At 44.4% G+C, this 26,553-nt stretch overlaps 12 protein-coding genes across 12 annotated transcripts; 8 read left to right on the forward strand and 4 right to left on the reverse strand.

Annotated features, from left to right (window-relative positions):
- Positions 1 to 65: 65 nt before the first annotated feature.
- EAF02_005367 (uncharacterized protein) lies at positions 66 to 1,788 on the forward strand (the record flags this gene model as incomplete). Its single annotated transcript, XM_038901415.1, has 7 exons — positions 66 to 73; positions 131 to 171; positions 234 to 400; positions 468 to 650; positions 698 to 991; positions 1,042 to 1,506; positions 1,555 to 1,788. 7 exons carry the CDS (start codon positions 66 to 68, stop codon positions 1,786 to 1,788), a joined length of 1,392 nt encoding a protein of 463 aa, XP_038758755.1.
- A 749-nt stretch (positions 1,789 to 2,537) lies between these two features.
- EAF02_005368 (uncharacterized protein) lies at positions 2,538 to 2,810 on the forward strand (the record flags this gene model as incomplete). Its single annotated transcript, XM_038901416.1, has 1 exon — positions 2,538 to 2,810. The coding sequence occupies one exon, from the start codon at positions 2,538 to 2,540 to the stop codon at positions 2,808 to 2,810; it is 273 nt and encodes a 90-aa protein (XP_038758756.1).
- Positions 2,811 to 3,981: 1,171 nt separating this feature from the next.
- Positions 3,982 to 4,905, forward strand: EAF02_005369 (uncharacterized protein). Its single transcript, XM_038901417.1, has 2 exons — positions 3,982 to 4,074; positions 4,233 to 4,905. The coding sequence occupies exons 1-2, from the start codon at positions 4,054 to 4,056 to the stop codon at positions 4,809 to 4,811; spliced, it is 600 nt and encodes a 199-aa protein (XP_038758757.1). The 5' UTR covers positions 3,982 to 4,053; the 3' UTR covers positions 4,812 to 4,905.
- A 617-nt stretch (positions 4,906 to 5,522) lies between these two features.
- On the forward strand, positions 5,523 to 6,764 carry EAF02_005370 (uncharacterized protein; the record flags this gene model as incomplete). Its single annotated transcript, XM_038901418.1, has 3 exons — positions 5,523 to 5,729; positions 5,819 to 6,136; positions 6,339 to 6,764. The coding sequence occupies 3 exons, from the start codon at positions 5,523 to 5,525 to the stop codon at positions 6,762 to 6,764; spliced, it is 951 nt and encodes a 316-aa protein (XP_038758758.1).
- Positions 6,765 to 7,115: 351 nt separating this feature from the next.
- On the reverse strand, positions 7,116 to 10,502 carry EAF02_005371 (uncharacterized protein). The gene is made up of 2 exons (XM_038901419.1): positions 9,957 to 10,502; positions 7,116 to 9,903 (listed from the first exon to the last, which is right to left on the reverse strand). The coding sequence occupies exons 1-2, from the start codon at positions 10,228 to 10,230 to the stop codon at positions 9,197 to 9,199; spliced, it is 981 nt and encodes a 326-aa protein (XP_038758759.1). The 5' UTR covers positions 10,231 to 10,502; the 3' UTR covers positions 7,116 to 9,196.
- On the forward strand, positions 7,172 to 8,836 carry EAF02_005372 (uncharacterized protein; the record flags this gene model as incomplete). The annotated part of the gene is made up of 1 exon (XM_038901420.1): positions 7,172 to 8,836. The coding sequence occupies one exon, from the start codon at positions 7,172 to 7,174 to the stop codon at positions 8,834 to 8,836; it is 1,665 nt and encodes a 554-aa protein (XP_038758760.1).
- On the forward strand, positions 10,503 to 11,563 carry EAF02_005373 (uncharacterized protein). The gene is made up of 4 exons (XM_038901421.1): positions 10,503 to 10,616; positions 10,746 to 10,788; positions 10,906 to 10,936; positions 10,993 to 11,563. Exons 1-4 carry the CDS (start codon positions 10,593 to 10,595, stop codon positions 11,078 to 11,080), a joined length of 186 nt encoding a protein of 61 aa, XP_038758761.1. The 5' UTR covers positions 10,503 to 10,592; the 3' UTR covers positions 11,081 to 11,563.
- Positions 11,564 to 12,034: 471 nt separating this feature from the next.
- On the reverse strand, positions 12,035 to 12,689 carry EAF02_005374 (uncharacterized protein). The gene is made up of 2 exons (XM_038901422.1): positions 12,576 to 12,689; positions 12,035 to 12,453 (listed from the first exon to the last, which is right to left on the reverse strand). Exons 1-2 carry the CDS (start codon positions 12,654 to 12,656, stop codon positions 12,052 to 12,054), a joined length of 483 nt encoding a protein of 160 aa, XP_038758762.1. The 5' UTR covers positions 12,657 to 12,689; the 3' UTR covers positions 12,035 to 12,051.
- A 40-nt stretch (positions 12,690 to 12,729) lies between these two features.
- On the forward strand, positions 12,730 to 13,217 carry EAF02_005375 (uncharacterized protein; the record flags this gene model as incomplete). Its single annotated transcript, XM_038901423.1, has 2 exons — positions 12,730 to 12,941; positions 13,040 to 13,217. The coding sequence occupies 2 exons, from the start codon at positions 12,730 to 12,732 to the stop codon at positions 13,146 to 13,148; spliced, it is 321 nt and encodes a 106-aa protein (XP_038758763.1). The 3' UTR covers positions 13,149 to 13,217.
- A 199-nt stretch (positions 13,218 to 13,416) lies between these two features.
- Positions 13,417 to 16,314, reverse strand: EAF02_005376 (uncharacterized protein; the record flags this gene model as incomplete). Its single annotated transcript, XM_038901424.1, has 1 exon — positions 13,417 to 16,314. The coding sequence occupies one exon, from the start codon at positions 16,312 to 16,314 to the stop codon at positions 13,417 to 13,419; it is 2,898 nt and encodes a 965-aa protein (XP_038758764.1).
- A 2,554-nt stretch (positions 16,315 to 18,868) lies between these two features.
- Positions 18,869 to 20,653, forward strand: EAF02_005377 (uncharacterized protein). The gene is made up of 3 exons (XM_038901425.1): positions 18,869 to 19,448; positions 19,510 to 19,753; positions 19,824 to 20,653. The coding sequence occupies exons 1-3, from the start codon at positions 19,335 to 19,337 to the stop codon at positions 20,315 to 20,317; spliced, it is 852 nt and encodes a 283-aa protein (XP_038758765.1). The 5' UTR covers positions 18,869 to 19,334; the 3' UTR covers positions 20,318 to 20,653.
- A 1,109-nt stretch (positions 20,654 to 21,762) lies between these two features.
- EAF02_005378 (uncharacterized protein) lies at positions 21,763 to 23,731 on the reverse strand (the record flags this gene model as incomplete). The annotated part of the gene is made up of 10 exons (XM_038901426.1): positions 21,763 to 21,977; positions 22,038 to 22,107; positions 22,169 to 22,221; positions 22,280 to 22,363; positions 22,413 to 22,463; positions 22,517 to 22,606; positions 22,697 to 22,931; positions 23,008 to 23,180; positions 23,238 to 23,443; positions 23,499 to 23,731. 10 exons carry the CDS (start codon positions 23,729 to 23,731, stop codon positions 21,763 to 21,765), a joined length of 1,410 nt encoding a protein of 469 aa, XP_038758766.1.
- Positions 23,732 to 26,553: the final 2,822 nt, after the last annotated feature.

Consider the following 26,553-nt stretch of genomic DNA (forward strand, 5'->3'; position numbering starts at 1 on the left):
TATTTTGGAGTCTAATTGCAAAATATTGCGCCTCACAACTGTATTGTTTCTTTGATGCTTCAGTAATGCCAAGGTAACCAATTTTCCCTTCCTCTATACATCATGGCTGCTAACATTGTTTTGTTAACAGAGAAATAATTACGGTTCAGGCCGGCCAGTGCGGCAACAGCAGTCAGTATACCCCTCGTCTGGCCATACGAAATGGATGAAATTCTAATTGGGAGTTTGGGTAGTTGGTAGTCAGTTCTGGCAGCAGTTATGTCAGGAACATGGCATAAGTCAAGATGGTAATCTTGAGGAATTTGCGACGGAGGGAGGAGACAGAAAAGATGTATTTTTCTACCAGTCGGACGACACACGATATATCCCCCGAGCCATTTTGATCGACTTAGAGCCCCGTGTATGTGCTTCTTGAGCTTCTATGCTATGTGTTGGTATATTTAGGGTGTTAATTTGTGGTTATCCAGGTCCTCAATGGTATCCAAACCGGTCCGTACAAGAATATCTACAATCCCGAGAACTTTTTTGTTGGAAAGAATGGTTCAGGTGCCGCAAACAATTGGGGAGATGGATACCAAACGGGTGAATCTGTGCATGAGGAAATTATGGAAATGCTTGATCGAGAGGCCGACGGTAGTGACTCACTTGAGGTGGGTAATCGACCAATTTACACGAACGATGAAGCTAATCTAAGCAGGGCTTTATGATGTTACACTCCATAGCAGGTGGTACTGGCTCAGGATTGGGATCTTTTCTGCTCGAAAGACTGAATGATCGCTTCCCTAAGAAGATTATACAAACATACTCCGTGTTCCCAGACACTACCAATTCTGGCGACGTTGTTGTACATCCATACAACAGTTTACTATCCATGCGAAGATTAACACAGAATGCCGACTCAGTTGTTGTGCTTGATAATGGAGCACTGTCTAGGATCGCTGCGGATAGATTACATGTACAGGAACCTTCGTTCCAACAAACTAATCAGCTGGTCGGTTTTCCCCCTTTTGGAGCCAGAGCTTGCTTTATTAATATGTACAGGTTTCTACCGTTATGTCAGCTAGCACCACTACACTCAGATACCCAGGATATATGCACAATGATCTCGTTAGCATAGTTGCCTCACTCATTCCAACTCCTCGTTGTCATTTCTTAATGACGGCCTATACCCCATTCACAGGAAACAATGTTGAACAGGCGAAGACGGTACGGAAAACTACAGTTTTAGATGTCATGCGAAGACTGTTGCAGCCAAAGAACCGCATGGTCTCTACAATTCCTGGCAAGAAGAGTTGCTACATATCCATATTGAACGTCATTCAAGGAGACGTTGATCCAACTGATGTTCACAAAAGTCTTCTCCGAATTCGGGAGCGACGGCTTGCGACATTCATTCCATGGGGTCCAGCAAGTATTCAAGTTGCGTTGACCAAGAAGAGTCCATATATACCCATGAATCACAGGGTCAGTGGTCTTATGCTGGCAAATCACACAAGTATAGCAACAGTAAGTGTCTTTAGAGCTATTTTGCCCCAAAATATTGACATCTTATAGCTGTTTAAACGTATCGTGAGACAATACGATGGAATGCGCAAGCGTAATGCCTTCATGGAGGGTTACAAGAAAACTGCACCCTTTGCTGACAATCTCAATGAATTCGATGAAGCCAGGGAAGTAGTAACAGATCTTATTGCAGAGTATGAAGCCGCAGAAGACGCAGATTATCTGAGCCCTGATGCTGGAAATGCTACTCCAGCGGGAGAAACAAGTGATAGAAGGCTTCCTTAATTGTCTGCACATTTACAGCAGATGCGTATGTTAGCATTGTTGGAGTCGAGGATTAGGATTTAGGATGGGATGAAAGGTGTGCCTAGGAGCTGAGGGTACATCGAGTGTCCTATCTACTGGCGCCTAGATATTGAGGACATTGCAATTGGCGTTTTTTACAAGGATGATTAATGATACCAAATTATGAAGAAGTTTCTAGTATTTTTTTCATAACCCTTTTTTACCATCGAGATTTCCATCTGAGATCGAATTCTACCGAATCAAATAATTCAAATTGACGTTGGTTTCGGTTTGTTCCCGGCGGTACCTAGTCTCTTAGTCATGTCATAGGAGTTTTTGCCCCACCAAAGTTTGATGCTTGACATGATCGACATCATAATTACATCACATCTTTTAGAGCCCCTCAATTTCTCAATTATCTGATGTTCCGGAGCGAAATCTCCAAACTCAACAAGGAATAATTTAGCTATGCCTTGGTACAGTACCTGAGTAAGGTGGAGTATGATTTTGTCATTGAACATGACTTCGAGAGTTCCAACGCCTTTTTAATCCCCCGTTTTCCCCCTCGTTTTTCCTTCCTTCTTCATACTACAAACAAACATCACACACAAGATACCAATTAGCAACGAATACGCTCACAAGTAACTACTCTACCTCAGAACCAGACAGTGAGCTTTCCTTCAAAACCTTTCACTCGGTCTCATCTAACAAACTCTAGAACACATACAACCCCACACACGTATATCAACATGCCAGAACAACAATCCAAAGCCGACCTCATCGCTGAGCGTCAAGCCAACCTCCCTCTCCCAGAGGATCCTCCTGTCGCCAGCGACTGGAACTCTGCCGATGCTACCAAAGTCAACGTTGGATCGGGAAGAGATGTAACTAGCCAAACCTCAACTGGCAATGCTCAACAATCTGGATTGGAGGGTGCTGCTACTGGAGGAAGCGGTGTTAGAGAAGCTGGTGGCGTTGATATGAGCAACATTGGACGCGAAGGTGTTGAGAAGAAGAACTAAGTGTTGGACCATTATGAGAATGGGTGTATTATATTTTTTAATCATTGGAATGATTGATGACGGTTATGAACGAAAATAGCATTGATGGACGGGATGGGTGGGATGAGATGCTGTATTATACGCATCGTGTATGAAATAGACATGAACTAGCTCTGGAAAGGCTACGAAAATACAAAAACTTCACCAAACCTTTTAGGCGTACTAATTGGAAGTTGCATTGTGTCCAATTCGCATTTCTAAACGAAATGTTGATTCATCAAAATCCCTTATTGTTCCTCGAATACTCGAATATTTTAATTTTCTGGATGATTCGGAAGCTGGTCGCATGAATTGCATATACATCTGGGAAAGACTCGAGAGTATTCATCTTCACGTGAATACCCCTCTTTCAAGGGCGTGTATTCCTGCCTTGATAATAAGTCTTCTGAATTAGATAGAGATCAATCAACCATTATATTTCCTCCACTGCAGCTGGTACTGAAACCTCAAACTTATTGCCTCTTTATCACTCGACAACAGCCACAACGGGTAGTAAGTATATGGGAACAGCCAACCGCGAAGCAGATAGACTGCTTGCTAATCTGATATCAGCTGATAAAACACTATGATTCTTACAATACAATGGCCATTGTGAATAAGCATCTTCAAAGCTCGGGGCCCTTAAAACCTGGGGAAGGATTTCGATGTTTGACATGCAACCAAATGCTCAACCGGATGAAAACATATTTAGTTGGACATTCAGCATCAATTTTTAAATATTCATAGATCCCTCTGCTTAAATCGACCCTTCCGTTTCACACTAAAGATTTTCGAAAGCATGTGGAAAGTATGTCACCAAGAAATACGAGGGGGCATCATTCTTATATGAAGCACGTGATGAATTACCCCTCAATTTCCAGACGCTTATCGCTGACGTCGTCCAAAATGTGCAGAAGTGCCACCACTATCTTTAGAATCTCCACAAGTCTAACATTCCTATGAGTTGATTGACGGGAACGTGCCCGGCGCCATACTTATGTAGTAGAAGTAATAACTAGTAGAAACAGGAAAAGATTTGATTAATGTGATTCTTTGAGTTTAAGAATGATGTCATGAGAGCGCCAGCTGTATATGTTAGATTTGAACAAAGCACTTCCAGGAATGAATTAAACAATCAAACAACTTGTCTGTATCTTCAAATTGCGAAGAAATAATTGCTTGAATCTTCTAATATCAAGTTTATAATCATCAATTCACATTCAAAATGTCTGGAGCTGGTACAAAGGTAAATGCTTGCTTACAACATTTCATGTTCAACTCCCTGTAGCTGCACCTCGAACTGCAAGTCAATCATGTAATTTCTATTCGATGGGGATCGTGTTGGGAATTCTTCGCCTCACACGACTCAAGTTCTATGATAATTGCTAACACAACTTGTAACAGGTCAAAGATCCACACTCAATCATAAAAGAGGGTGCCGGAGCAATAGCATCAGATTCTCTTGCAGCCGAATCTACGAGAGCTGGCGGAGGCTTCGCTGGAAATCGCGACGGCGAACCATTAGGCGTTGCAGGCGCAAACTCCACATTTGCAAATACCAATACATCTGGAGCTACTCGTCTAGATCCTGCTTCCGATGCTGAAGCACGAATGGCGACTGAAGATTGGGCGGAAGAGAAGATACTTGGAGCTACTGGTTCATACCAGAAAGATGCTGGTAACCCCAATGTAAGGAATAGCACAAGTAATGCGGGGGTCGCACCGAGTTATGTCTCCAATCAATACCAGTCTGGCGGCAACCCGAAAGGAAAGAATTTGACGGAAGGGGGATTTGAGAGTAATGATGCAAAGAATGCCAGTTTTACTTCAGAAATTGGATCAAAGAATGATCCGAGTCGACTTGCTGAGCAGAAGATGCAGAGAGAGAATGCTCAATCAGCGAATGATGCAGGCTTCCCCAGGGATAACAACGCAACGGGTGGAACTCCATATGATGTTTTAGGTGGTGATACCGCAGCTTGAGAGATTACATTTGATAAGTTCAGGAAACAGTCGAAGGAAATTGTTTGGAGATCGCTTTAATGACATGATTTGATTGAAAATAAATGAGTTTTGTATGTGATTCTACTTCTGATGCCTTTGATTGTTTTATTATAGACTTCATACATTTGCATACCCATCGAATGACCCATATGGTATCACGTGATTCGACATGCCGAAGAGGAAATTAGATCAAGCCGTTACTTCCTTTGATTTTCGAAGACTGACAAGACTTCATGGCAGGAGCACTTGTCTCGCTGACTTAAGACTGAATATTATTGCTCAGTAAGAGATTGATTGATTCACTGTGTCCATATGATTCAATCGATAGAATGAATGAAAACAACACTCAAAACTGATCTGCTCGGACTTGCCCTACAAGAAAATATGCCTGAAATTTAAGGGTATGACTGAAAGGATTCGATCAATTCAAGTCAACCATTTCCTATCAGGATCAAGTACTTGTTCTTCCCTTTTTCCATCAAAGAAATTTCTGAAGTCCTCAAATTGTTGTGGTAGAAGAAATAATTTTTCGAGTTCTAGGTCAGAGTCCATTATTTTTGGAAGTGGCGCTAGTACCACCTCGCTTAGGAAACCTCCCACCACAATTTCTCAAATATTTCCAACCAGCACTGTTACCGTTGCCATTTCGCCCATCCTTCAATTCTCCGTTCACCAGATCAATACTCCAACATGGCGGAACAACTTATCCTCAAGGGCACCCTCGAGGGCCACAGCGGCTGGGTCACCTCTCTCGCAACTTCTCTTGAGAACCCAAATATGCTCTTGTCTGGTTCCCGCGACAAGTCCCTCATCATCTGGAACTTGACCCGGGATGAGACTTCATACGGATACCCAAAGAGATCTCTCCACGGACACTCCCACATTGTTTCTGACTGTGTATGTTAAAACTCACTCAAAAATCGGTGGCTCTGTGAGACGAGCGCAATCTGCAAATTACAATTGAATGCTGAGACTTTGATTTATAGGTGATCTCTTCCGATGGTGCTTACGCTCTTTCCGCATCCTGGGACAAGACTCTCCGCCTTTGGGAGCTTGCCACTGGTACCACCACCCGCCGATTTGTTGGACACACCAACGACGTCCTCTCCGTTTCCTTCTCTGCCGATAACAGACAAATTGTCTCCGGATCCCGCGACCGTACAATTAAGTTGTGGAACACTCTCGGTGACTGCAAGTTCACCATCACTGAGAAGGGACACGCCGATTGGGTTTCATGCGTTAGATTCAGCCCTAACCCACAAAACCCAGTCATTGTCTCCTCTGGATGGGACAAGCTCGTCAAGGTAAGCTACAATCAGTCTTTATGGTACTTCAAATTGAAGTTGTGCGAAGTTTTCATGATGTTCTACAAAGTATTTGCTACTTCAGAGCTGGGGGAGACCTTGCCATGAGACAATTAACACTATTTTTCTGAAAATTGTCTTCGCACAACTCATTTGGTACCACAATCACTTACTCAGAAAATGCTAATATTCAATTCTTCAGGTCTGGGAGCTCAGCTCTTGCAGATTGCAAACCGACCACATCGGACACACCGGTTACATCAACACCGTCACCATCTCCCCAGACGGATCCCTCTGCGCTTCCGGTGGAAAGGACGGAACCACTATGTTGTGGGACTTGAACGAGTCTAAGCACCTCTACTCCTTGAACGCTGGTGATGAGATCCACGCCCTCGTTTTCTCCCCCAACAGATACTGGCTTTGCGCCGCCACCTCCAGCAGCATCATCATCTTCGATTTGGAGAAGAAGAGCAAGGTTGATGAGTTGAAGCCAGAGTTCCAAGCTGTTGGCAAGAAGAGCAGAGAGCCAGAGTGTGTCAGTTTGGCATGGAGCGCGGACGGACAAACTTTGTTCGCAGGTTACACAGATAACATCATTCGGGCTTGGGGTGTTATGTCGAGAGCGTAAGGGGGTGGTTAAACAGGCGTGTGTCAATTCATCTTGAGGTTTTACGGCTTTTCCGGGGTTTGTGGTTCCTTGTCGATTGGCAGGATGTACTTCAAAAACATGGCATAGCAAAAGGCTCATGGACATGAAAAATGCAAACAACGTAAAAAGTAATTTCCATGCATTATGATTATCTTGCCGTGCGTGTGAAAATGCTATGTTGACCCAGGTATTAATGAGTGATTGTACATGATTCGGTGTGCATAAGCTGCGGGGAACAATAATCTATAGGTAAGCTAGTGCCACTTTAACATGGACTTTCACGGGCGCGTCCCCCGAATTTTAAACGCGTTGTGTTGAAAGCCACTTTGTGTGATGATCATGAACCAAACCTATTACTTAGAGTCAATTCCCACTAATTGCTCAGCATGGTTGCTTGCCCCATTTGCGAAAAGCAAGTGAAAGCTAAAGACATTAATAGTCACATTGATTCGGGATGTGAAGACTTCATTGACACATTCTCTCCTCCACTTACTCAGCAGAATGCATTTGTTTCACAGAAACCAACCTCCACGCAGAAGCCTTCCGTCTCCAACTTCTTTTCGACACCTGCGACTAAGAAAACAGCATTGCATCCTACCCCAAAGATAGAACCCAATTCGACACCCAATTTTCAACCGAAAGTGCAGAATGGAAATACAACTGCGAAGCGGCAAGAAGATGGGAGTGCGAGTGGATCCCTGACTGTTCAGCGGAAGAGATCATTTGACGATGCCGAGACAGAGATGCAGTGGGAAAACGAGACTGTTGATCCGCCGGCGAAGAAGACTAAGACCAATGCCTTTCAAAAGGTCGCTCCGCTAGCAGAACGAATGCGTCCGAGAAGTCTAGACGAAGTATGTGGACAAGAGTTAGTTGGGCCACATGGAGTTTTACGCAGTCTCATTGAACAAGATCGTGTCCCATCAATGATACTATGGGGTGGCGCTGGCACGGGTAAAACTACAATTGCACGGTGTGTGGCTGCGATGGTAGGAAGTCGGTTTGTCGAGATCAATAGTACGTCTACTGGGGTGGGGGAGGTGAAGAAGATATTCGCTGAGGCAAGAGGGGAACTGGGGCTTACTGGAAGAAAGACGATAATATTCTGCGATGAGATTCATCGATTTTCGAAGAGTCAGCAGGATGTATTTCTTGGGCCTGTGGAAAGTGGGCAGGTTACTTTAATAGGAGCTACGACCGAGAATCCGTCTTTCAAAGTCCAGAATGCTTTACTGTCTAGATGCCGGACATTCACATTATCGAAGTTGACGGACGATGACATATTGAAGATATTAGAGAGGGCTTTGAAGACCGAGGGGCCAAATTACACCCCTACAGATCTTGTGGATACAGAGCTCTTAAAGTATCTATCTGCCTTTTCTGACGGTGATGCTCGGACGGCCCTGAATCTCCTAGAGCTAGCCATGGGCTTGTCTACAAGACCCAATGTTACTAAGGAAGATATCAAAGCGTCCCTTACCAAGACGCTGGTGTATGATAGAGCTGGCGATCAACACTACGATACTATCTCTGCTTTCCACAAGTCAGTAAGAGGTGGTGACGCAGATGCTGCTCTATACTACCTTGCAAGAATGCTTCAATCCGGAGAAGACCCTCTCTACATAGCTAGGCGGATGGTAGTTATGGCATCAGAAGATATAGGACTGGCCGACAACACCATGCTAACGCTCGCAACCAGCACATACACCGCGTGCGAGAAAATCGGTATGCCTGAATGTCGAATCACAATGGCTCATGCTACTGTGGCTCTGTGCCTAGCCCCCAAAAGTACCAGAGCATACAGAGGATTAAACAACGCATATTCTGCCCTGAGGGAACCTGGGGTAGCTAGTTTAAGCATCCCTATTCATTTGAGAAATGCACCTACGAAATTGATGAAAGAGTTGGGGTATGGAGATCAGTACAAATACAATCCTAATTACAAGGAGGGTAGAGTAGTTCAAGAATACCTACCCGACGAGTTGAGAGGCAGGAAGTTTTTAGAGGACAGGGATTTGGGGACAGAAATTGATCCGGGTGCTTGGCCTTGAGGTCAAATAGATGATTGTATTGGATATACCTGGTGCATTGCGATGGTGTTCAGGTCTATGATTGGCGTTACAACAGGTCCATACTCTTTTATGAGAATTGTTGATTGAAAGTATGTTGTTTTGGTAAGGTGTATGTAAAGTTGCGCATGAACAGCAACGGTTTATGTAGATTTACATATATAAGGAAATACCTCTCGCTCCTGCAAGAGTCCGTCCTTCATTGAGCTACCGGCTCCCAAAATTTGATCCTTTTGATTGATTCAACCCCAGAACTCCTCGCTGATAATGCATTCCACCGCCCATACCTGAGATTCCAAACCCAAATTATTATTCGTATCTTTTTTGTTATAATCCATTTCCCTACGACTCCAACGACACCAAATCCTCATCCATAGGCGAAGGTGGAGGCTGCGGCTGTGGTTGCGTTCTTTTTCTTGCCGGTGCACCTTTTCTGAAATACTGCTTCTCTGCATTAACTACCATACTGCGATCATCTAGCGCCAGCCTTGTATTTGCACTCCCACTTCCACTACCAGAATTTGTAATTCCCAGTTCCAACATGGTACGTTCCCACAACGCATGCCGTTCCTTACTCTTTGGATCTCTACCAGCCATTCGTTTCATTTCCCTATCTTTGCCCACCTTTCCAACCTTCACCAGACGTCTCAGAGCCTCCTCCCCCATCTTGGCATTCTCCGCAGCCTTCTCCCGGATTTTTCGGGGATCAGTTAAGCGTTCGCTCTCTTTGGGCGTCCATTTAAATGTATGTTTACTAGGAAAGGCGGGGAATCCTTTCGGTATATATGATTTCTGTGCCTTTTCCACCTCACCATTGAGCTCGACTCCTAATATCCTTATGACATTCTTCGTCGTAGGATCTTCCTTTGGTATAGGTTCCAATTCTAATTCAAGCTTCGGTACGGAGATTGGAGGTCGCAGATGCGGTTCTAACGAAGCGAGAGGTAATTGATACCTATTAAACGCGTACGATATATCGAGGGGTATGGGAATATTTCTTCTCGCATTATTCATCGAAGAAGTGACTTGAGCAAGTAGATGCGTCGTATCTTAAATCTCGTCAACAAAAGGCTTCTCAGCCCACAGGTGAGGATATACAAACAAGTATCGACTTCGGCACACATGGCCTCCAACGCTTCTTCCGTCGCCCGGTCAAACCCAACGTGTTCCAATGTCTGACAAATCGTTCGTCGCAATAGCATCCGTACGTCGCTGTCGAAAAGTGAAGACTCCATTTTATCGGGACGCGACAATTCGAGCTCGGGCGGAGGGGTTTGTGGGAGGACGGGCGACATGCGTTGCCTTTTTCGATAAGGCTCCTCCATGTCGTCGTCGCTGGATGTAGGTGTCGATCGTTTTCGTGACACTGGGACCATGATCGCAATGCTTTTCTGTATGGATGTTATTTTTTCGCGCCCACAGCAAGCTTTAAATAAATAAATCGCGGGTATGGGTGTGGAAAGAATGATTCATGACCGTAGTGTGAATTCAATCGAATGAACGTTCCGCGTTATCGAAAGCGTAAATTACTGCTTGTGAATACCAAAGGTTCAGAAGTATCGATCACGTGGGGCAATCGAGTTGGCAGTTGCGGATTTAGCGTTGCTGCCTCAGGTATTAAGAGCGCGCTAAAATTGGACGCTCGGCGAGCGTGGGATGCATCATGCGATTTTGAATCTGAGCAAGCAAATAAGAGATACAGAACCTGATATTCTTCCCCTCGAAAGAAATATACAAAATGGCTATCAAACCAATTACTGGAGTACGTTTTCCTCTCTATCTGTGGTGGGAAAAGTGAGGGGCTCGGAATTGGAGTTGGAAAGTTGGAAGGACATAATCGAATTAATTGGGTGAATGGAATTGGAGAATGAGCTGACCTTTTGTACTGTAGATGCTCCGAAGAGGGCTCGTCCTTGACCTTAGCGTCGCTTTCGGTATGTGGTGAACGGATGTCTCGTGGAATGCGAAGGGAGTGGGAGGTTGAATGGAGGGAGAGAATCTGCGGATATCGCAGAGGTAAAGCAAAGCAGTCAACTAACACGACCCACCAGGTCTCGGAACCACATTCGGATATGCTTTCTGGTAAAATTCTCCATGTTCAAACGGCGTCAAGGCACATGGTATTAACATAGTAACAGGTACGGATACCACGTCCCAGCCGTCCGCAAGCGCGATGCATTCTACGCCAAATTGGAGGATCAGAGAGCTGCCAATGCTGCCGCATAAGGAATGAGAATAGACAAAAGGACATAGATTGGACTAGGTGTCTCGGTATGGTGGATGGTTGAAACAGGCAGAGGTGGAGGGAAGGAATATTGCATGCTGGGAGGCTGGAATGGGTAGGCAAGCTGTACATTACCAATATCGATGATGCTTTGGCAATGCATGCATTTTTTTCTCTTCGGAACTGTGAGAAACTCTTTTGGGAGAGGTATGTGTTTATTTGGAGAAATTATGTGATGGGCGGATGAGACCTTGGATATCTTGCAACGAAAAGCAGAATCTGGGTGCACTGGTTGTCATGAGAAATGCATTGGATATTCTTGGCCTATTTGTTTGTATGGAGGCATCGAGATTGGGAACATGCGCTTGAAATATACGTTGTATCGAAATCAAGGTGCTGGGTGGTAAAGCCGTACCATGCCCTTTTGATTGATTACTTCATTCAAGCAAAGCAAAGGTTTGATATTCTTGCCATCCCCATGATATGTCGAACAACATTTATTATTATTACACATACAGCACATAAAAAGCCCTCCCAACTCAAGGCTCTCTCCATGTTCAAATTGATGACACGCATTGCGCATGAGCATGGCATCCCATCACGTGTACCATACTCCATCTGAACGACCATTGTAGAGCATAAGCCGAAGTAAATTCACCATCACCAACATTTCCAATGCGTTTTTCATCTCCTCCCTCTACTCCAACTTCCACACAACTTCCCCACCCTTCTCCCCCAACCCTCTCCATCCCTTCCCCCTAACAACCTCTTCTCTCCTCCCCTCTCCTCCAACATCTCCTCCAACACTACCCCCCATTCCAAACGCCCCAACCTCTTCCCTCTCCACCCTCAACCACCCTCTCCACCCCATCACCACCTCCGGCCTCCCCATCCCCTCAAACTCCCCATATCCACCCCCTCCCTCCCCTCAACCCCAAAAAGTATCGTCCCTCCAAACTCCCTCCCATAACTATCATGATCCCCATACAAACATATACTCTTCCACCCCCTTCAACGTGCTTTCCAGATTCTGAGCTGAAGGTCTAAAGATATGAAGATGTTTGAGATCCGACTTCTTCAATCTCTCCTCCTGTCCAGCTTCAAGTCTCTCATCACCATCTTCTTCTTCCTCTTGAAACGCTAAAAACGAAGGAGAAAATCTCGAATGCACATCGATTAATACAACGCACTTTCCTACCTTTCCATCCTCATTACTCAGAAGTGTGGTTAATATATGAATTAGCAGCGGCAAACTGTCTCCCGAAACAGACAGTCTCGGTTGATTTTGATACGAATGAGACCACAGTTCATCTAGAGAACGTATATGAGTTCTCGACGGACGGGGATCCAATGTATTTGTAACAGTTGTTAGAAGCTTGTGTGATTTATCAGCTTCATCAATTTCTTGTGTGAATGCAGGTAGATGCAAGGAAATGCAATGAGGGAGGGGAGATTCGTTATCGATAAGCAATGAGATCGAATATCCTTCCTACATACCGATTCCAAACTCTCTTCGCTCTCATCAACTTCTCGTAATAATCTCCCGCCGTATATCTCTTCGCTAGATCTTATATCCATTTTATCTTCACTCTCTCCTCTCAATCTTCAATCTTCAACCCTCAACCCTCAATCCTTCCCAAACAAAGAACAAATGACACCACCCCTCCTCCCCTTCCCACCCAGTGCCCTCCCCTTCGAATCAACCCTCACGTCCAAGTCCCAACACCGAAAAGGCTTCGACGGGAATCTCAAAAACTGTGAATTACTGGAATTATGGCAATACAATTGCGATTTGCAAAAGGATAGGGATGGGAAGTTGGGGGAAAATATTGTTTGTAGACCTGTGGAACGGCTTTTTCGTCGGTAAGTTTTTATTCTTTATTTTCCTGGGGAGAGATTGGAAAGTAGTGGATATTGCGTGTTTACCGGAGGATGAGTGATGGATGTTGATCGGTTTGTAGGTGTAAGATCGAAAGGGAACTTTTATGGTGGAGACGACGGTTTGGGAGGGAGAAGGAAGTGCAAAGTGATAGTCGCGGATTTGGGGTTGGATGCTTGTGGTTAGCGTGAACCCTTGCGTGGTGAGAAGATGATACTGCGAATTAAGATTGGTAGACGGAGAGGGCATTACACATGATGAAGTCGATGATAAAATTGATTGAGTTTTACATAAAGTATTCACATTTTTGCTTTAGATGCTGTGCGTATTTTCAATTCTCTACAGACCGTGAGACATTTGTTTGTCCCCAAATGCTTCCAAACGCCACCATTTCATGACCCATCTTTGATAGCAACTCCTTAAGCATTTCATCATCACGCCCGATACCCAATGTAGAAATTACAACCTCGAAATCGCATCCAATAGCTCTTCGATCTCCTTGCTCTTCCTCTTGCCCTTCTCTTCATCTTCCGCTGCCAAGGAAGAGTGGTCCTCACTGTCCTCTTCTTGCAAAGACTTATTATCCAAGGTATTAAGTTTCTGCCGCACCGCACAAATCTTAGCTTGATCCTGCAGCGCCTCTAGATTTTCGTTTGGGAGAACCTTCCAAAAACTCTCCGTCTGAACCATCATCTTCCAATAAACTGCTAAATTTTCATGTGCCATACGATCACCCCACACCTTACTGACCAACTCAAATACCGGCATTATTGCAAAATCTGCAAGACCAATTTCATCGCCTGCTATGTATTTTGATTCTTTGGCGTAGATATCCCATTTAGCGAGTTCGGCACGGAAAGGCTTCACGCTAAAGGGAACTGTTCTCCAGATCTTGAGTAGAGTGTTGGCTTCTTCGAAACGAGTGTAATGACGGGCGAAATGACCCGGAGATTTACAGTTCTGGGGAGGTTTATAGATAGCTTCAATATAGAACATGATTGGCATGCATCCTTCGACAGTAGTTCTGTCATGGTCATTATCAATAAACTTGATCACTGGTGTCTCTGGTACAAGCGAATCGTCAACTTCAAGACCTTCTCGTTTCCAATGGAAAGGTGGCGAAATGGTTGCTTCTATCCAAGGGATGCCGTAGTGGTTGAGCATAAACTTCACCCGGTGGTCGGCGACGGGATCTCCCGACAAAAAAAGCTTTTTATGATTCGACATGTGCAGTACGTCGAATCCTTTGCCGTAGATCTCCTGCCAGTCGAAATCGCTGTCATGATTTTCTTTCCCGAAAGCTTGTAGCATTTCTTGGGTTTGCGGTGTATCTCCATTGATGACCTGCACGGCGTCTTCTTTCCTCTTGGCAGTTGCACCTTGACCCCAAATCTTTTGTTGACTTTTATCCAGGTATGTACCAATATGTCTGAATGTTAATGATATACGTCCGCAATCGTAAGCCAATTCAGCCTTGGATTTCTCACTTGCCATTCTCTTATCTGGTCGAATACCATGTAACCACTTCTTATTGGTTTCCAAGCCCATCTTGCACAATGAATTATGTGGAAGAGCTGCCCTGCAAGATTCTCGAGGGGCGCTCTGAGATTCTGCACATACGGCGTTCTTCACGGGTTTCTTTGTACGAAATACCATCGTCCGTTGAGCTCCCAGGCTCACATTAGCAATGAAAGTAGTAGGAATGATATCCAATGTTTTGTCACTATGCTCGGAAATATTATCATTCCCATCTCGATAGAATTGGATCAGTACATGGTTCAGAGAATGACCAAGTCTTTTCTCAACTATCTTCTTGACAGTTTCAACTGTGGGTGAAAATGATAGGAGAGCAGGCGATTCATCTGCCGGGTGACGATATATCGGAGTACTGCCATCTTCTTCAATTTGACCCTGAACCGCTACAAGCCTCGGTACCTCACCACCTTGATGGCCCATCTTCTGCCAAAGGACCTCGTCCCGAATTTTCTCGAAAATCCCGCTTGCCAACGTATCGGGCAGAAGGTTTTGGATGACGGTTGTATCACCTTCACAAATGGCAGCCCTATCGGTCAATGCATTATCTTCGTCTTTTGGCATCTCCTCAAGAGATTTCTTCGTTGATGAAGGTTTTAGTTGGAGTTCCTCCTTCTCGATTGCCGGGTACTTTGAACTAGGCAGAGTCACTTCAGCTAGGTTTGGGGAATTTGACGAGTCAGGCGACGGAATTTTTGAAGATGCTAGACTGCGTTGCTTTGATGGGATAGAGGGGTCTTCTACTTCCACAGGCTTTGCAGTGTGTCTACGTGATTTCACTTTCGACTTAACCTTTTCTCTCTTTTTAGCTTCTGCTTCCAGCTCTGCTGGTGGTTTCGCTCGTCGAATTTGTGATCGCAGGAATTGACTTGTGGTTTCGAAATCGTCTTCGGTGGCTACCGTCGATGGGGCTTTGACGGTGGTGACTTGCGGGTCTTCTGCTTCTAGCTTTAAGTTCCCCATTAGATTTTCAATCCCAGTATTTCGAGATTCTTTTGGCTGTGGCTCTCTAGGTTTAGGACGAGATTTCTTACTGGAAGTCGTTCTCCTTTCAGCGACCTTCTTTTGCTTCTGTAAGCTATCAATGAGGTCCTCGCTGCTTATGACATCGCATCCCGTGTAGGCTCTGAGCTGACGTAAAGCTTCCTCATGTCTAGCTTTACTCCTGTACCCCAGACAATCCTCAATGATGGTTATGGCATAACCGTGGCGGGCAGCGTCCATTGCCGTGGCAAATACACTGACATTCGTAAGAGCCCCAGCAATGTAAATCTCTGTCACAAACTTGCCCCTTAGTTTTTGGACTAGACTGCCATCCTTGAATGCGGAATAGTATGTTTTGTTGAATACCAAGTCTTTCGTAGAGATGGGCGCAAACGCATCTGAAATGGCTGAACCTCTCGAATTGGGTTTTAGCATGCGTGATTTGCCTTCGCATTGGACTGTCAAAAAAGCTTCTGCTGCATCCCCCTCACTGCTAGCTACCGAAGGCTTGCTTTCTTCATTGGACACGGGCTCACTTTCGGGTGTCACTTTGTCGCGTCGATGTCGTAGAAGCTCGTTATCCGTTATGATGGCCTCGCTATCATTGTGCGGTTGATTGACTATCCTCGAAATCCCCTCTGTGGAAATGCTGCATATCCATATTATGTCACCAGAAGGACGGAACGGCTCGATGAGATTCTTTATATTGTCGACATAGCTCGGGGGGGTTTCGACCGGCAGCAGGCTCTCTTCTCCTATAAAATCGTTCTGCAGATCTAGGAGTAGTAGGGCCTGGCGCGTTCGTATGAACGGTATGGTTTGTTCGTCAATTTCAAACATTTGGGGCAACCTATGATGGATATCAACCAAAGTGTTTTCAGACGAATCGACTTTGCTGGATATAGAAGATTTAAAGATTGGCACTCTGTGCTACGGGCTGCACGACTCTATATGTGGTGTTTACTAGCTAAGAAATATCCATTGCTTACATTGGTCATTATTCGGAAAGACCACCAAGAGGTAGGAGCAACGTCGATGCGTATGTAGCACCGCATGATGCTGTAAGATTCCGTAGGCAACCAACACTGCAAATAATATGCACGGATCTGGTTTCAATCGAATAACAGACAATGTGACATTGGGTAGTACATAGGCGAATGCGAGCGACGGAATCCTCTTGGTTAGTCGATACGATGGAAAATGTTATTGTTGTATGTGGATGGTTTGGATCTTGACATTTAGAGTTAGAGTGGCTCGAGTGGAAATGGAATGTTTCTGTTCTGATAGAAGAAAAAAGAGGATAAGGAACACGGGCCCCGGCAATGATGACAAGCTAATCCTGTTCCGATCATTTTACCAACATTTTGGTGAGTGATGAGAATATATAATATTATATACTCGTACTGGGTAGGTGGTTAAGACATGATATATCTACTAGGTATCCATCTCACAGACATGGGTGACACATGGTTAGAGTGAAAAGTAGGGAAGAAGGAGTGAGGAAAGAAGTCAATTGATTGGGGTCTTGTCTTATTTTTCCTTCTTGATGGATCGATATTGTCTTGGCGTACGAGCGTCCACAATTAGATTGATTGACCGTTGAGAAAAGAGTTAACCGTTGATCTTCCCTCCCGGCCCCCTTCTCCCCTCCACTTCCCCCTTCCCTTCCCTTTCCTTCCCTTCCCTCCCCTCCCCTTCCCTTTGACAGTGGGCTAGGAGAATAAGCTAAGAGCCCTATCTACTAGGTCCTATCTACTAGGTCTTATCTAGTCCTATCTGTAGACAGTTAGACACTAGTAAAATGACCTCAAACGCTCAACCCTCGCAACTTAGCGAGCATAGCCCTTTTCAACATCGGCCTTTTTCTTTGGCTTCTTATTTTTCCTGCAGATCAACGCATATGGAATGGAATCCCATGTTGCATATCACTATTATCATGCCACTCGCATCTCTCACCTCTAGCCATTGACCAACGGTACGAAGAACGCACACACCGAAACATGTACTACAGCATATAAGCAAGTTACATAACCCGAAACGGTACTCAGCCCACGAATCAAATCGTCTTGTGAATTAATAATCTACACCCTCTCTCCGTAAATCCATTCACCGTCATACAGACTTCCGTCAAACCGTGGGATTTCACACATTCCTTTGCACGAACGAGCATTGTAGTCTGTACGTTCGTAAGGAATAATCTCGGAGTCCACGTAGCGGTGATCACAAGTGAAAATAACGGGGTCTGATTTGATACAACAGGGGGGAATTTGTCCGATGGAATAAAGCGAAGCGCCAAGAGAAACCTTTCGATGATACCGTTAAACCATCCATGTATCTGATAGGGGGGCGGGGAGAGGAGACATCAGAGAATATTGATTGGTTTCGTATTGTGAAGTTTGTGTTTTCTTGCATTGCACCGGAATCCATTTCCTTTGCATTACAATACGCACTTCTCTTGCGCACGTAGCTTGTAGGTACCTACCGAGCTACCTAGGTATAGTAGTCACTTTACACGAAAAATCGTCTTCCAAAGCAAGGTGTTTTGTATGTATGACGGATGTCTAATGGAAAAAGAAACACCCGGTCAACCAACGCTACATTGTATTTCTCTTCTCCCTCCCGTTCTCGTTCTTCTGGTCCCACAACTCGATGATACCTACTCCCCAGGTAGCTAGGTAGCTAGAGCTTGAGCGTTGATAAACCGTTGAGAGATCAAGAAAACCCCCTTCGACACAGCCATCGGAAGTTTTTAACTAATCATCCAAGACTCATTTGATAGATGATAGTTAAAAAACCCCCCACAAATTAAAAAAAAAATTAACAAAAAAACAAAAAAAAACAAAAAAAAACAAAAAAAAACCTTGCACTTACCGTCTTACACTGAAGCATCATATGATCAATCATCAAGATTTCATCGAAACAATTCCATTATGATCTTCGCGCTACTGCAGTGCTGTTGTCGATCTACCTGCAGCTTGAGTTACGGGGCTCGAGCGGGGGGGAAAGTGTGGTGTGGATGATACTGGACATATTAACTTTTGAACATATTGGCTCATTTGCATGAAGCTTCGACAGGCACAAATGCTTATTATTGCCAACTGTCAAACCTACTCAGCCGTCCACTTGCATATATCTCGTCGGCTATCTTCTGACAATCGATTGATATGGAAATATTTACCTCGTTTAACAATTAGACTTGACAAGCTTGAAGGGCCAGGATGGTTGGTTGAGTGTGTTACGGGGAAATAAACTATCGCCAACATTCAGAGTTTACAAAGTATTCATCCCAAAAGCCTCACATTCACATGGACAATATTCCTCGCAACTCTTACCTGCAGAGTCGTATTCCGGGACCAACCGGCTCAAAGGGGACCTTGAATGGCCAGATGTGAGGTTGCAGTGGAAGGAAGTTACTATTATGCTTTAAGTTTGGCATATCACTTGATATCGACATGAATTTTATATCAATTATCAATTCTCTTGGCTGAATTTCTCGACTTGAGTTGTCAAACTTCTTCCTCGATAAAGAGGGGGACGAGCTTGAAAAGCTACCCCGCGAAAAGACGGAAAGTATGATCACGTGCTATCGAGCTTCGAGATACCGAGGCTCGGTGATGTTGAGGTCAAGTTGGCCGACCATCCATCTCAAGCTTCAGTATTACAGTTGTAATTCACAGAGAGCTTATTGACTTACAACACTTATCTTTAAAATTTCATACCTAGAAACTTACATCTATCTGTACCAATCTTCTGTAGAAGTATATCCTACAAGTTAGTGACTTGATTAGCAATCCAATCAGCAATTCAAAACACAAGCAAGCCGCAGAAGCCTGCCCATTGCCCTCCCCCAAACAAACAAAATGGCCTCTTCCAACCCTACCTACAAATACTTTCTCGTCACATACCCAGCACCATACATAGCACATGTGCAAATCAACCGTCCCGAGAAACTCAATGCCTTTTTCGAAGCAATGGTAAGGCGCCCCTTATCCACAACCCGCACTACCTTAATCATTCGCTAACCCCTAAATCTAGTGGCTTGAATTCCGCACCATTTTCGACACCCTCTCCTATTCTCCCGATGTCCGCTCCATCATATTATCCGGCGCCGGCGAACGCGCATTCTCAGCTGGTTTGGATGTAGAAGCCGCCGCACAAGATGGCGTTTTAGCCGAAAAAGAAGGAAGATCTACAGATGTAGCGCGAACAGCGCAAGCTATCAAACGACACGTCGAAGAATTCCAAGCTTGTATAAGCAGTGTTGAGAAATGCGAGAAACGTATGTTTTCCCTCCCCCATTGTCTCCTTTCTTGAGATGAAAGTGGATTCAATCTAATCGCATCAAATAGCCGTGATCTGTGTTCTGCACGGCTACTCCCTTGGTCTCTCAATCGATATATCCACCTGCGCCGATATCCGCATCTGCACCTCGGACGTCAAGATGGCCGTGAAGGAAGTGGACATCGGACTCGCCGCCGATATTGGAACTCTCTCCCGCCTTCCCAAGGTCGTCGGTTCTTTCAGCTGGGTCAAAGACGTATGTCTCTCTGCCCGCGTCTTCGGAGCTGAAGAGGCGCTGCGAGTAGGTTTTGTGACGTACGTTGAGCCTTCAAAGCAAAATGCTATCGACAAAGCGCTCAGTATTGCGAAATTGTTGGCGGAAAAAAGTCCAGTGGCAGTGCAGGGTACGAAGGAACTTTTGAATCACGCGAGGGACAATCGATTGGCGGATAGTCTGAGGTACACGGGGGTTTGGAACAGTGCGGCGATCCAAACGAAGGATGTTAAGGATGCGATGTTGAGTGGATTACAGAAGAGAAAACCTACTTTTGAGAAACTTTGAGAGGGGTTGGAGGACAACGGATCACAATAATTTGAAAATATCAAATTTAGGAACAAGGCGGTTGAAATCTTCCACTTCTGAACTTCCCGTGCGGCGTTGCTACACCAAAAAGATGGATATATAACGCAGCACTCAGACCTGCAAGATAGCACACGGGAAACAAACCTCCAATATATGAGCTCTCAGATGATAGTTCAAAGAAGCAAGCAAGAAAGAGATATACTCAAAAGCACACTACCTACATAGACTTATCCAATCTCATATTCACATACCGCAAAGCTACAACGCTATAGAATCTTCCCAAAATCAAATGCATAGATAGCATCACAGTATTGAGACCATTCCATCCATCCATCGCATCCTCTCCTTTCTCCAGCGGTCAATCACTCTTCTCATTTCACCACCGTTTCTTCTCCTATTCCTCACACAAACTCCCTCTCCTCCCTCTTCTCCCTCTCACCCCAAACCCTCACAAGACAAGTTTAAACAAACCTCCTCACCCACTCTCCATATCTTATCACACTCTTATTCACATTCCCATCCCCCCTTCCCCATCCCGCATTCACCAGCACCCAAACAATCTAACAAAATCAATCTCATTCATCTCTCTAGTCTCATTAATCTCTCTAGTCTCACTAATCTCACTACCTAATCTCTCCCAAATTGGTTCCATTTTCTTATGAGCTCTAGTATTAGCTCCAAAATTAACTCTTTCAGCCACTGCAGGTGGTGTTTCAAAGACCTTGGGAACTCTCAGTTTTTCTCTCTCTCTAATTTTCAAGAATGATTCCCTTGCCCATGCACAACTATGATACTCCTTCTTTTGACATGGTTTTACCTACCTGTCTGTTCTTGTTTATCCAGAATATCTTTAGAGATGCCATTATTATCAAACTTCTTTCTTTATTGCTTGCCTGTCTTTTGGTTCACCATTATACTTCCCAGGTTGCTTGTGTCAAGACTCCGGTGATATCGCTCCGTTTTCTATATCCAAGAAAGCCAAGAGCAGATATATATCCTTGTCAAAAAAAAAGCCGCACAACAAAGTCGCCAAGTCTCGAAACTCAACACTCTTATGATATAAATCAGCTTTCGATTTTATCTCAAATATCTAGGTACTAAGTAGCTATCTTGTTTGAAATCCCAAATCGCAGCGACATGTTTTTAATTCCGGCCTGTCCTATTATAACAACCATGTGCTTTCATCGCTTTTTTGATGGTATCCTTGCCTAATCGAGCACAAGTATCCATGAATGATCGCAACTAATGAAGAAAAAAAGAGAATCTGAGCCAATACTACGGTAGCACCAGCCTATTTACCTGCGTTCAACAACAGAGTGTTCTTGAACTTCTTCATTGGAAATCCGAAGCTCATCCCATCACGCCAAAGAGTAAGTGAGACAAGCAAGCATCTTTTCTTGAGAGAAGTTGAACAAACTTGTCATCTACCAACCGCCGTCGCCTGCAGCCTCTTGACCACCACCAGTAGCCCAGTTGTGATCATCACCACCAGCCGCAGGAGCAGAATAGTCATCGTTAGCTGCATCGCCACCTCCATAGTCGCCGCTATCAGCTGTGGCATCACCACCACCGTAGCCGTTGACATCGCCAGCGTCCTCCTCAGCAATTGGCTCCTTGCAGCGAACCTTAGTGTGACCCACTAATCTATGTCAGTACATCGCAAAGAACAAAGACCAGAGGGATGCGAAGATTTACTTACTCTGCTTGCAGTTCTGGCATTGAACGCGAGAATAGTCACGAGGCTTTGGGCATTCCTTACCGGTATGTCCCTGTTCATGTCAGTAGTCTTTTCCAAATTAGATAAAAGGAGATTAAAGGTATTTAACGAACCTCTGCGTCACAGTTGCGACAGATCATGACACGCTCATTTGTACAATCCTTGGCTATAAGCAAGAAAATCAGCGAATTGGATAACTATTAATAGATTGCTACATGACTTACCTCTATGACCAGGTTGATTGCAATTTCTGCAGAGACCGCCATCGCCTCCACCGCCGGTTGGGCAGTCACGAGAGAAATGACCAACTGTGTTTTTTTCAATAAGATCAGAATATAAGGAGGTTGAAGTACTTACTCTCATTGCAATTCTTGCATTCAACACCCTCGGCGGAGCGTGGCTCTGGGCCTAAGTTCGATGTCAGCCTGCGTTATGAAACCCTAGAATATCGCCGAACTTACACTCCTTAGAAACTATGACCAGACTTCTTGCAGTTGCGACAAGCGAACTTATCCTCACGAGGAATTGGGCAATCACGAACACGATGGCCACTACTCCAAAGTTAGTATGCTTAAAGGAATGCCAGTGTAAGGAAACTTGCATTTCATTGCAGTTGAAACACTGAACTTGAACACGTTCACCTTCAACTCGCTCTTCGGTGCAATGCTTTACGGTATGACCAAGCTCATTGCAGCGGGAACAGAGAGGAATGCCACGATCAACAGGCTCTCCAGCATTGGCAAGTCGCTCCAAATTTTCCTCCGGGGTAGCTGGCCAGCTCTCCTTCTCTTTTGGACGACTGTGTTTACTCGACTTGCGCCAAGAAACAGAAAACTTGCGATCAAGGTTGCCCTGCAAGTCCATGTTGGTGTAGGTCTGGTTGAGTTCCTTCTCCATGGCAATGAGATAGATGGGGATGTTTTGAGTACGGAATGCATTTCTCCAATTGAACATAGGTAGCATCTGGAGAAGCCTTGATGTATTTCATGATCTCATCCTTCATGTCGTCGAAGTCACCTTCTTGAGATTGCTTGATAAGATTCTCCCAAGCAACTTCAGCTGCGACATCTTCGACGTCGTTGCGCTCGATCTTGCGAGGATTCTTACACTCAAGGATTGAATGGCCTGCAATAAAAGTCAGCCTCAGTGAAAGTGTTTAAGAGGTATTAAATTTGAACCTACCTTCCTCCTTACAATTGTTGCAAAGCTTGGGTGGAGCAGAAGGGCACTCAGATGCGCGATGACCCGATTGCTCACAGATGCGACAAGTGCCGGTGAACTCACGAGCAACTGCGGGATTAGTGCATTCTGCCTTTGTGTGTCCTTCCTCGCCACAGTTGTAGCATGGACGTGCCTTCGCAGGTTGTGTGCATTCGGCCTTGGAGTGACTGCCGGAAAGTGAGTTAGCGGAGTAACGAAAAACTGAAACATTAGAAATAATACCCTTCTTCACCACAGTTGAAGCAGCCTCCACTGCGACCACCACCACCGCCTCCATTTTCCTCACCACCACCATATCCGCCATGGTCGTTACCGGCGTCATCATTGAATTCATCTGCTGCATGATGTTCGGAAGAACCAGTTGCAGGAGAGTCATCCCACTCTCCATCACCACTGACTACTGCAGTATCTCCCGTGCCCCAATCATTGCCACCGGCAGGAGTCTCCCAAGACATTTTGAAGGACTTGAGTGTTGCAAAGATTTGATTTTGATCTGTGCCAAAAAAAATTAGTCGTGTGTTAAGAAAAATGGTAAAGGGTGAAAAAATGCGCAAGATATACCAATGTATTGCTCCAACTCAAAAGCCTTTTTAAAGTTGGTGTCAAGAAGTAAATCGAGAGGACAAGTAATAATCAAAGAGCTTAAGAAGTCAAGCTGATAAGCAAGACCACACAAGTGCACGCGAAAGGAGTGTTAATAAGAAGAGAGAGGAGGGAGACGGAAAACTTTGTCGTTGTGAAGGAAAGAAAGATTGAGAGGATGAAGGCAAACACTCAAAAGGTGGCGTCCAACTCAAGTGAATTGGCTCCCAATCAAGAAAGTGCGACTTTGATTTTCCCCTCTTCCCAATCAATCGATCTTAGGCATCTTCAAGTGAGTACGCACTTAAGAGATCGTTGATTGCGTTGATTGAAAATATAAGAGGGGAATTTCAACAAGTCAAAAGTGGCTTTGAAGTGTGCTTTTTGAGTGAATTTGAAAGGAGAAAGGAAGGAAGGAGATGGAGATGATGTTGGCGATTGTGGAGTTTTGAGAAAAGGAAAAACTGAGATCGAGAAAAAGATGCTCGCAATGAGAGGAACACATGCTTGAAAGTATATTGGATGTATAAAAGAAAGGATACATGAAGTTCTTGTATGTGTTTGTGGGAACGCGACGTGAAAGTTTTCTGTTTAAAGAAGGAAATATTGGAGAGATGATGACTTACTCACAGAGTTTTGGATTGAATTAACAGATACGAAGATCTTGAAGGACTCTGCGATCTCAATATCAGTTAAGGAAGGAAGTATCTTGATGAATTCCTTTTGTTTGGATGGAAAAAGAGAAATTTGAAGAAGTTGTTGTTGTGGGAAAGAAGGAAGAAGAAAGTGCAAAGAAGGGGAGCAGACGCTTTACTTAAAAAGGCGGCGGGCTTCTAGCGAATGTGATCCCAATCTCTTCCAATCAGAGGTTCAGATAAATATCAGAAAGGAAGCTAGTCATGATCTTTCAATTCTTATTCAAAATTACAACAATCAAGAAGTTGATCCCTGCAAGAATATTGACGGGGTATACCCCGAGTCAAAGTTGTGATGAGATTCTACCATACATCATGAAAATGAAACTCAAGAATGACACTTGAAAGTCTTTGTGGCCCCCTTCATTATTGAAAGTCCCCTTACTTTTTCGGTTCGAGAGCCAATGAGCATCTTCGTCAAATGTATGATATATTTCAGACATACCACTTCACCAGCACTGTGTTTGAGCACTTATCATTGGGTTTTACTTAGATTGTATTGAATGTTTGGACCTCTACAAAGATACATAGAAGACTTCCTTTTACCTTTCTGTTCTTCCACCCTTCTTCCACCGGTGTAATTAATCAGATGAGATTTTGTCAACAGACAAGTTTCATTGCTTGAGTACCTACTTAAAAGGATTGTTTGACAAGACACCTATAAAGTTGTTCTGACCGCAATCTGCATCGTTACAGAACTACAATTGGATTGTACCTTTTAAGACAGCATATCAAGAAGTCTCAACCTTTGATGCCTCCCCTTCTCATTATCCTGTCACTTCGCAGGCTTACCTTACTATTCAAGTAGAACAAAGCCTGTTAACAGGATGTCATAGGAACGAGGTATAAGGGATACCGCTGGGATGAGATGAAAGAGTCTTCATGCTCTAGAACGCAGCAAGTATCCTCAATTTTGGAATGTCAAACAAACGGTGCAGTACTTATTACGCGGAAAAGTTTAAGTTACAAAATTTGATCCTAGGAACTACCAATTGAATCTAAAGGCTTACCTCAGTACTATTACTCGAGGTAATTATAAGATTTTAAACAACTCTTGATGATAAATTGACGCCTCATCTGCTTCCTCGCCATTCAAGAAAGAGATTCTAACACTGTCATAGCAGTAGTACAGAAATCAAACTAGACTTCAACACTATTTCCTACATCTCTTTGCATACAAATGAGTTCCCTACTGATTCTTCTAAATAGAATGCGTAATGATCGACTTTGCCTGTCTAAAGTTGACGCATTCTATCAGCGTCGTTGAAATTTTCCTCCTCGCTCCTCGCTTGCTTACGATCCCCGAATGTGGAAACATGAGGACATAGCGAGGAATTGCGAGGGACTGCGGGGAGCTGGAACCTGACTACATTACTAAATATTATTATATGTGCTCAGCAGATACTCTAAGTCTTGTCGGCTTATAACAACGAACAATCCGCTGGTGATGTTGTGCAGCAGATCTCTTTCTGTAGTCTACCCACCACGACAGTTTCCGGTCAGTATAGGGTGACCATGGGTTGATTGTGAGTTCGTCGGACGTTCATCGAGGTTAAAAGAAGGTTTTCGACCAATTCCGACGCCGTTTCCTGAGATATGTGGAGCTCATGACTAAGATTGGTTCTTCTGTCACATTGGCTCGATTGGCTACCTATTAGTTCAACGGCGTCGGTGCATGTTCATCCGAGCTACCTGACGGCTAAAGCAGAATCTCGACGCCCAAAAACTGATGACCTTCATGAATTGATCAGAATGATAGTATCTAGGTAGCCATTGATAATTACCTAGGCTCGGAGCATCCCACTCTTCGGATAGCGATAAGCAATTGGACCTAGGTAAGTTTTGATATTTAACAATGAGAGACCCCCGCTTCGACATGCCCCCGCTATATCACGACATCTTCGAAGGGTAAATATTTTCTGCAGATTGGATTCTGTTTCTTTACACCTTGAAGCATCTCCAAGAATCTCTCAATTCCTCTCTCGCACTTTCTATTTTTC

This window comes from Botrytis sinoallii, assembly GCF_014898435.1.
Source record: "Botrytis sinoallii strain Bc 23 chromosome Unknown BSIN_008, whole genome shotgun sequence".
Lineage (NCBI taxonomy): Eukaryota > Fungi > Ascomycota > Leotiomycetes > Helotiales > Sclerotiniaceae > Botrytis > Botrytis sinoallii.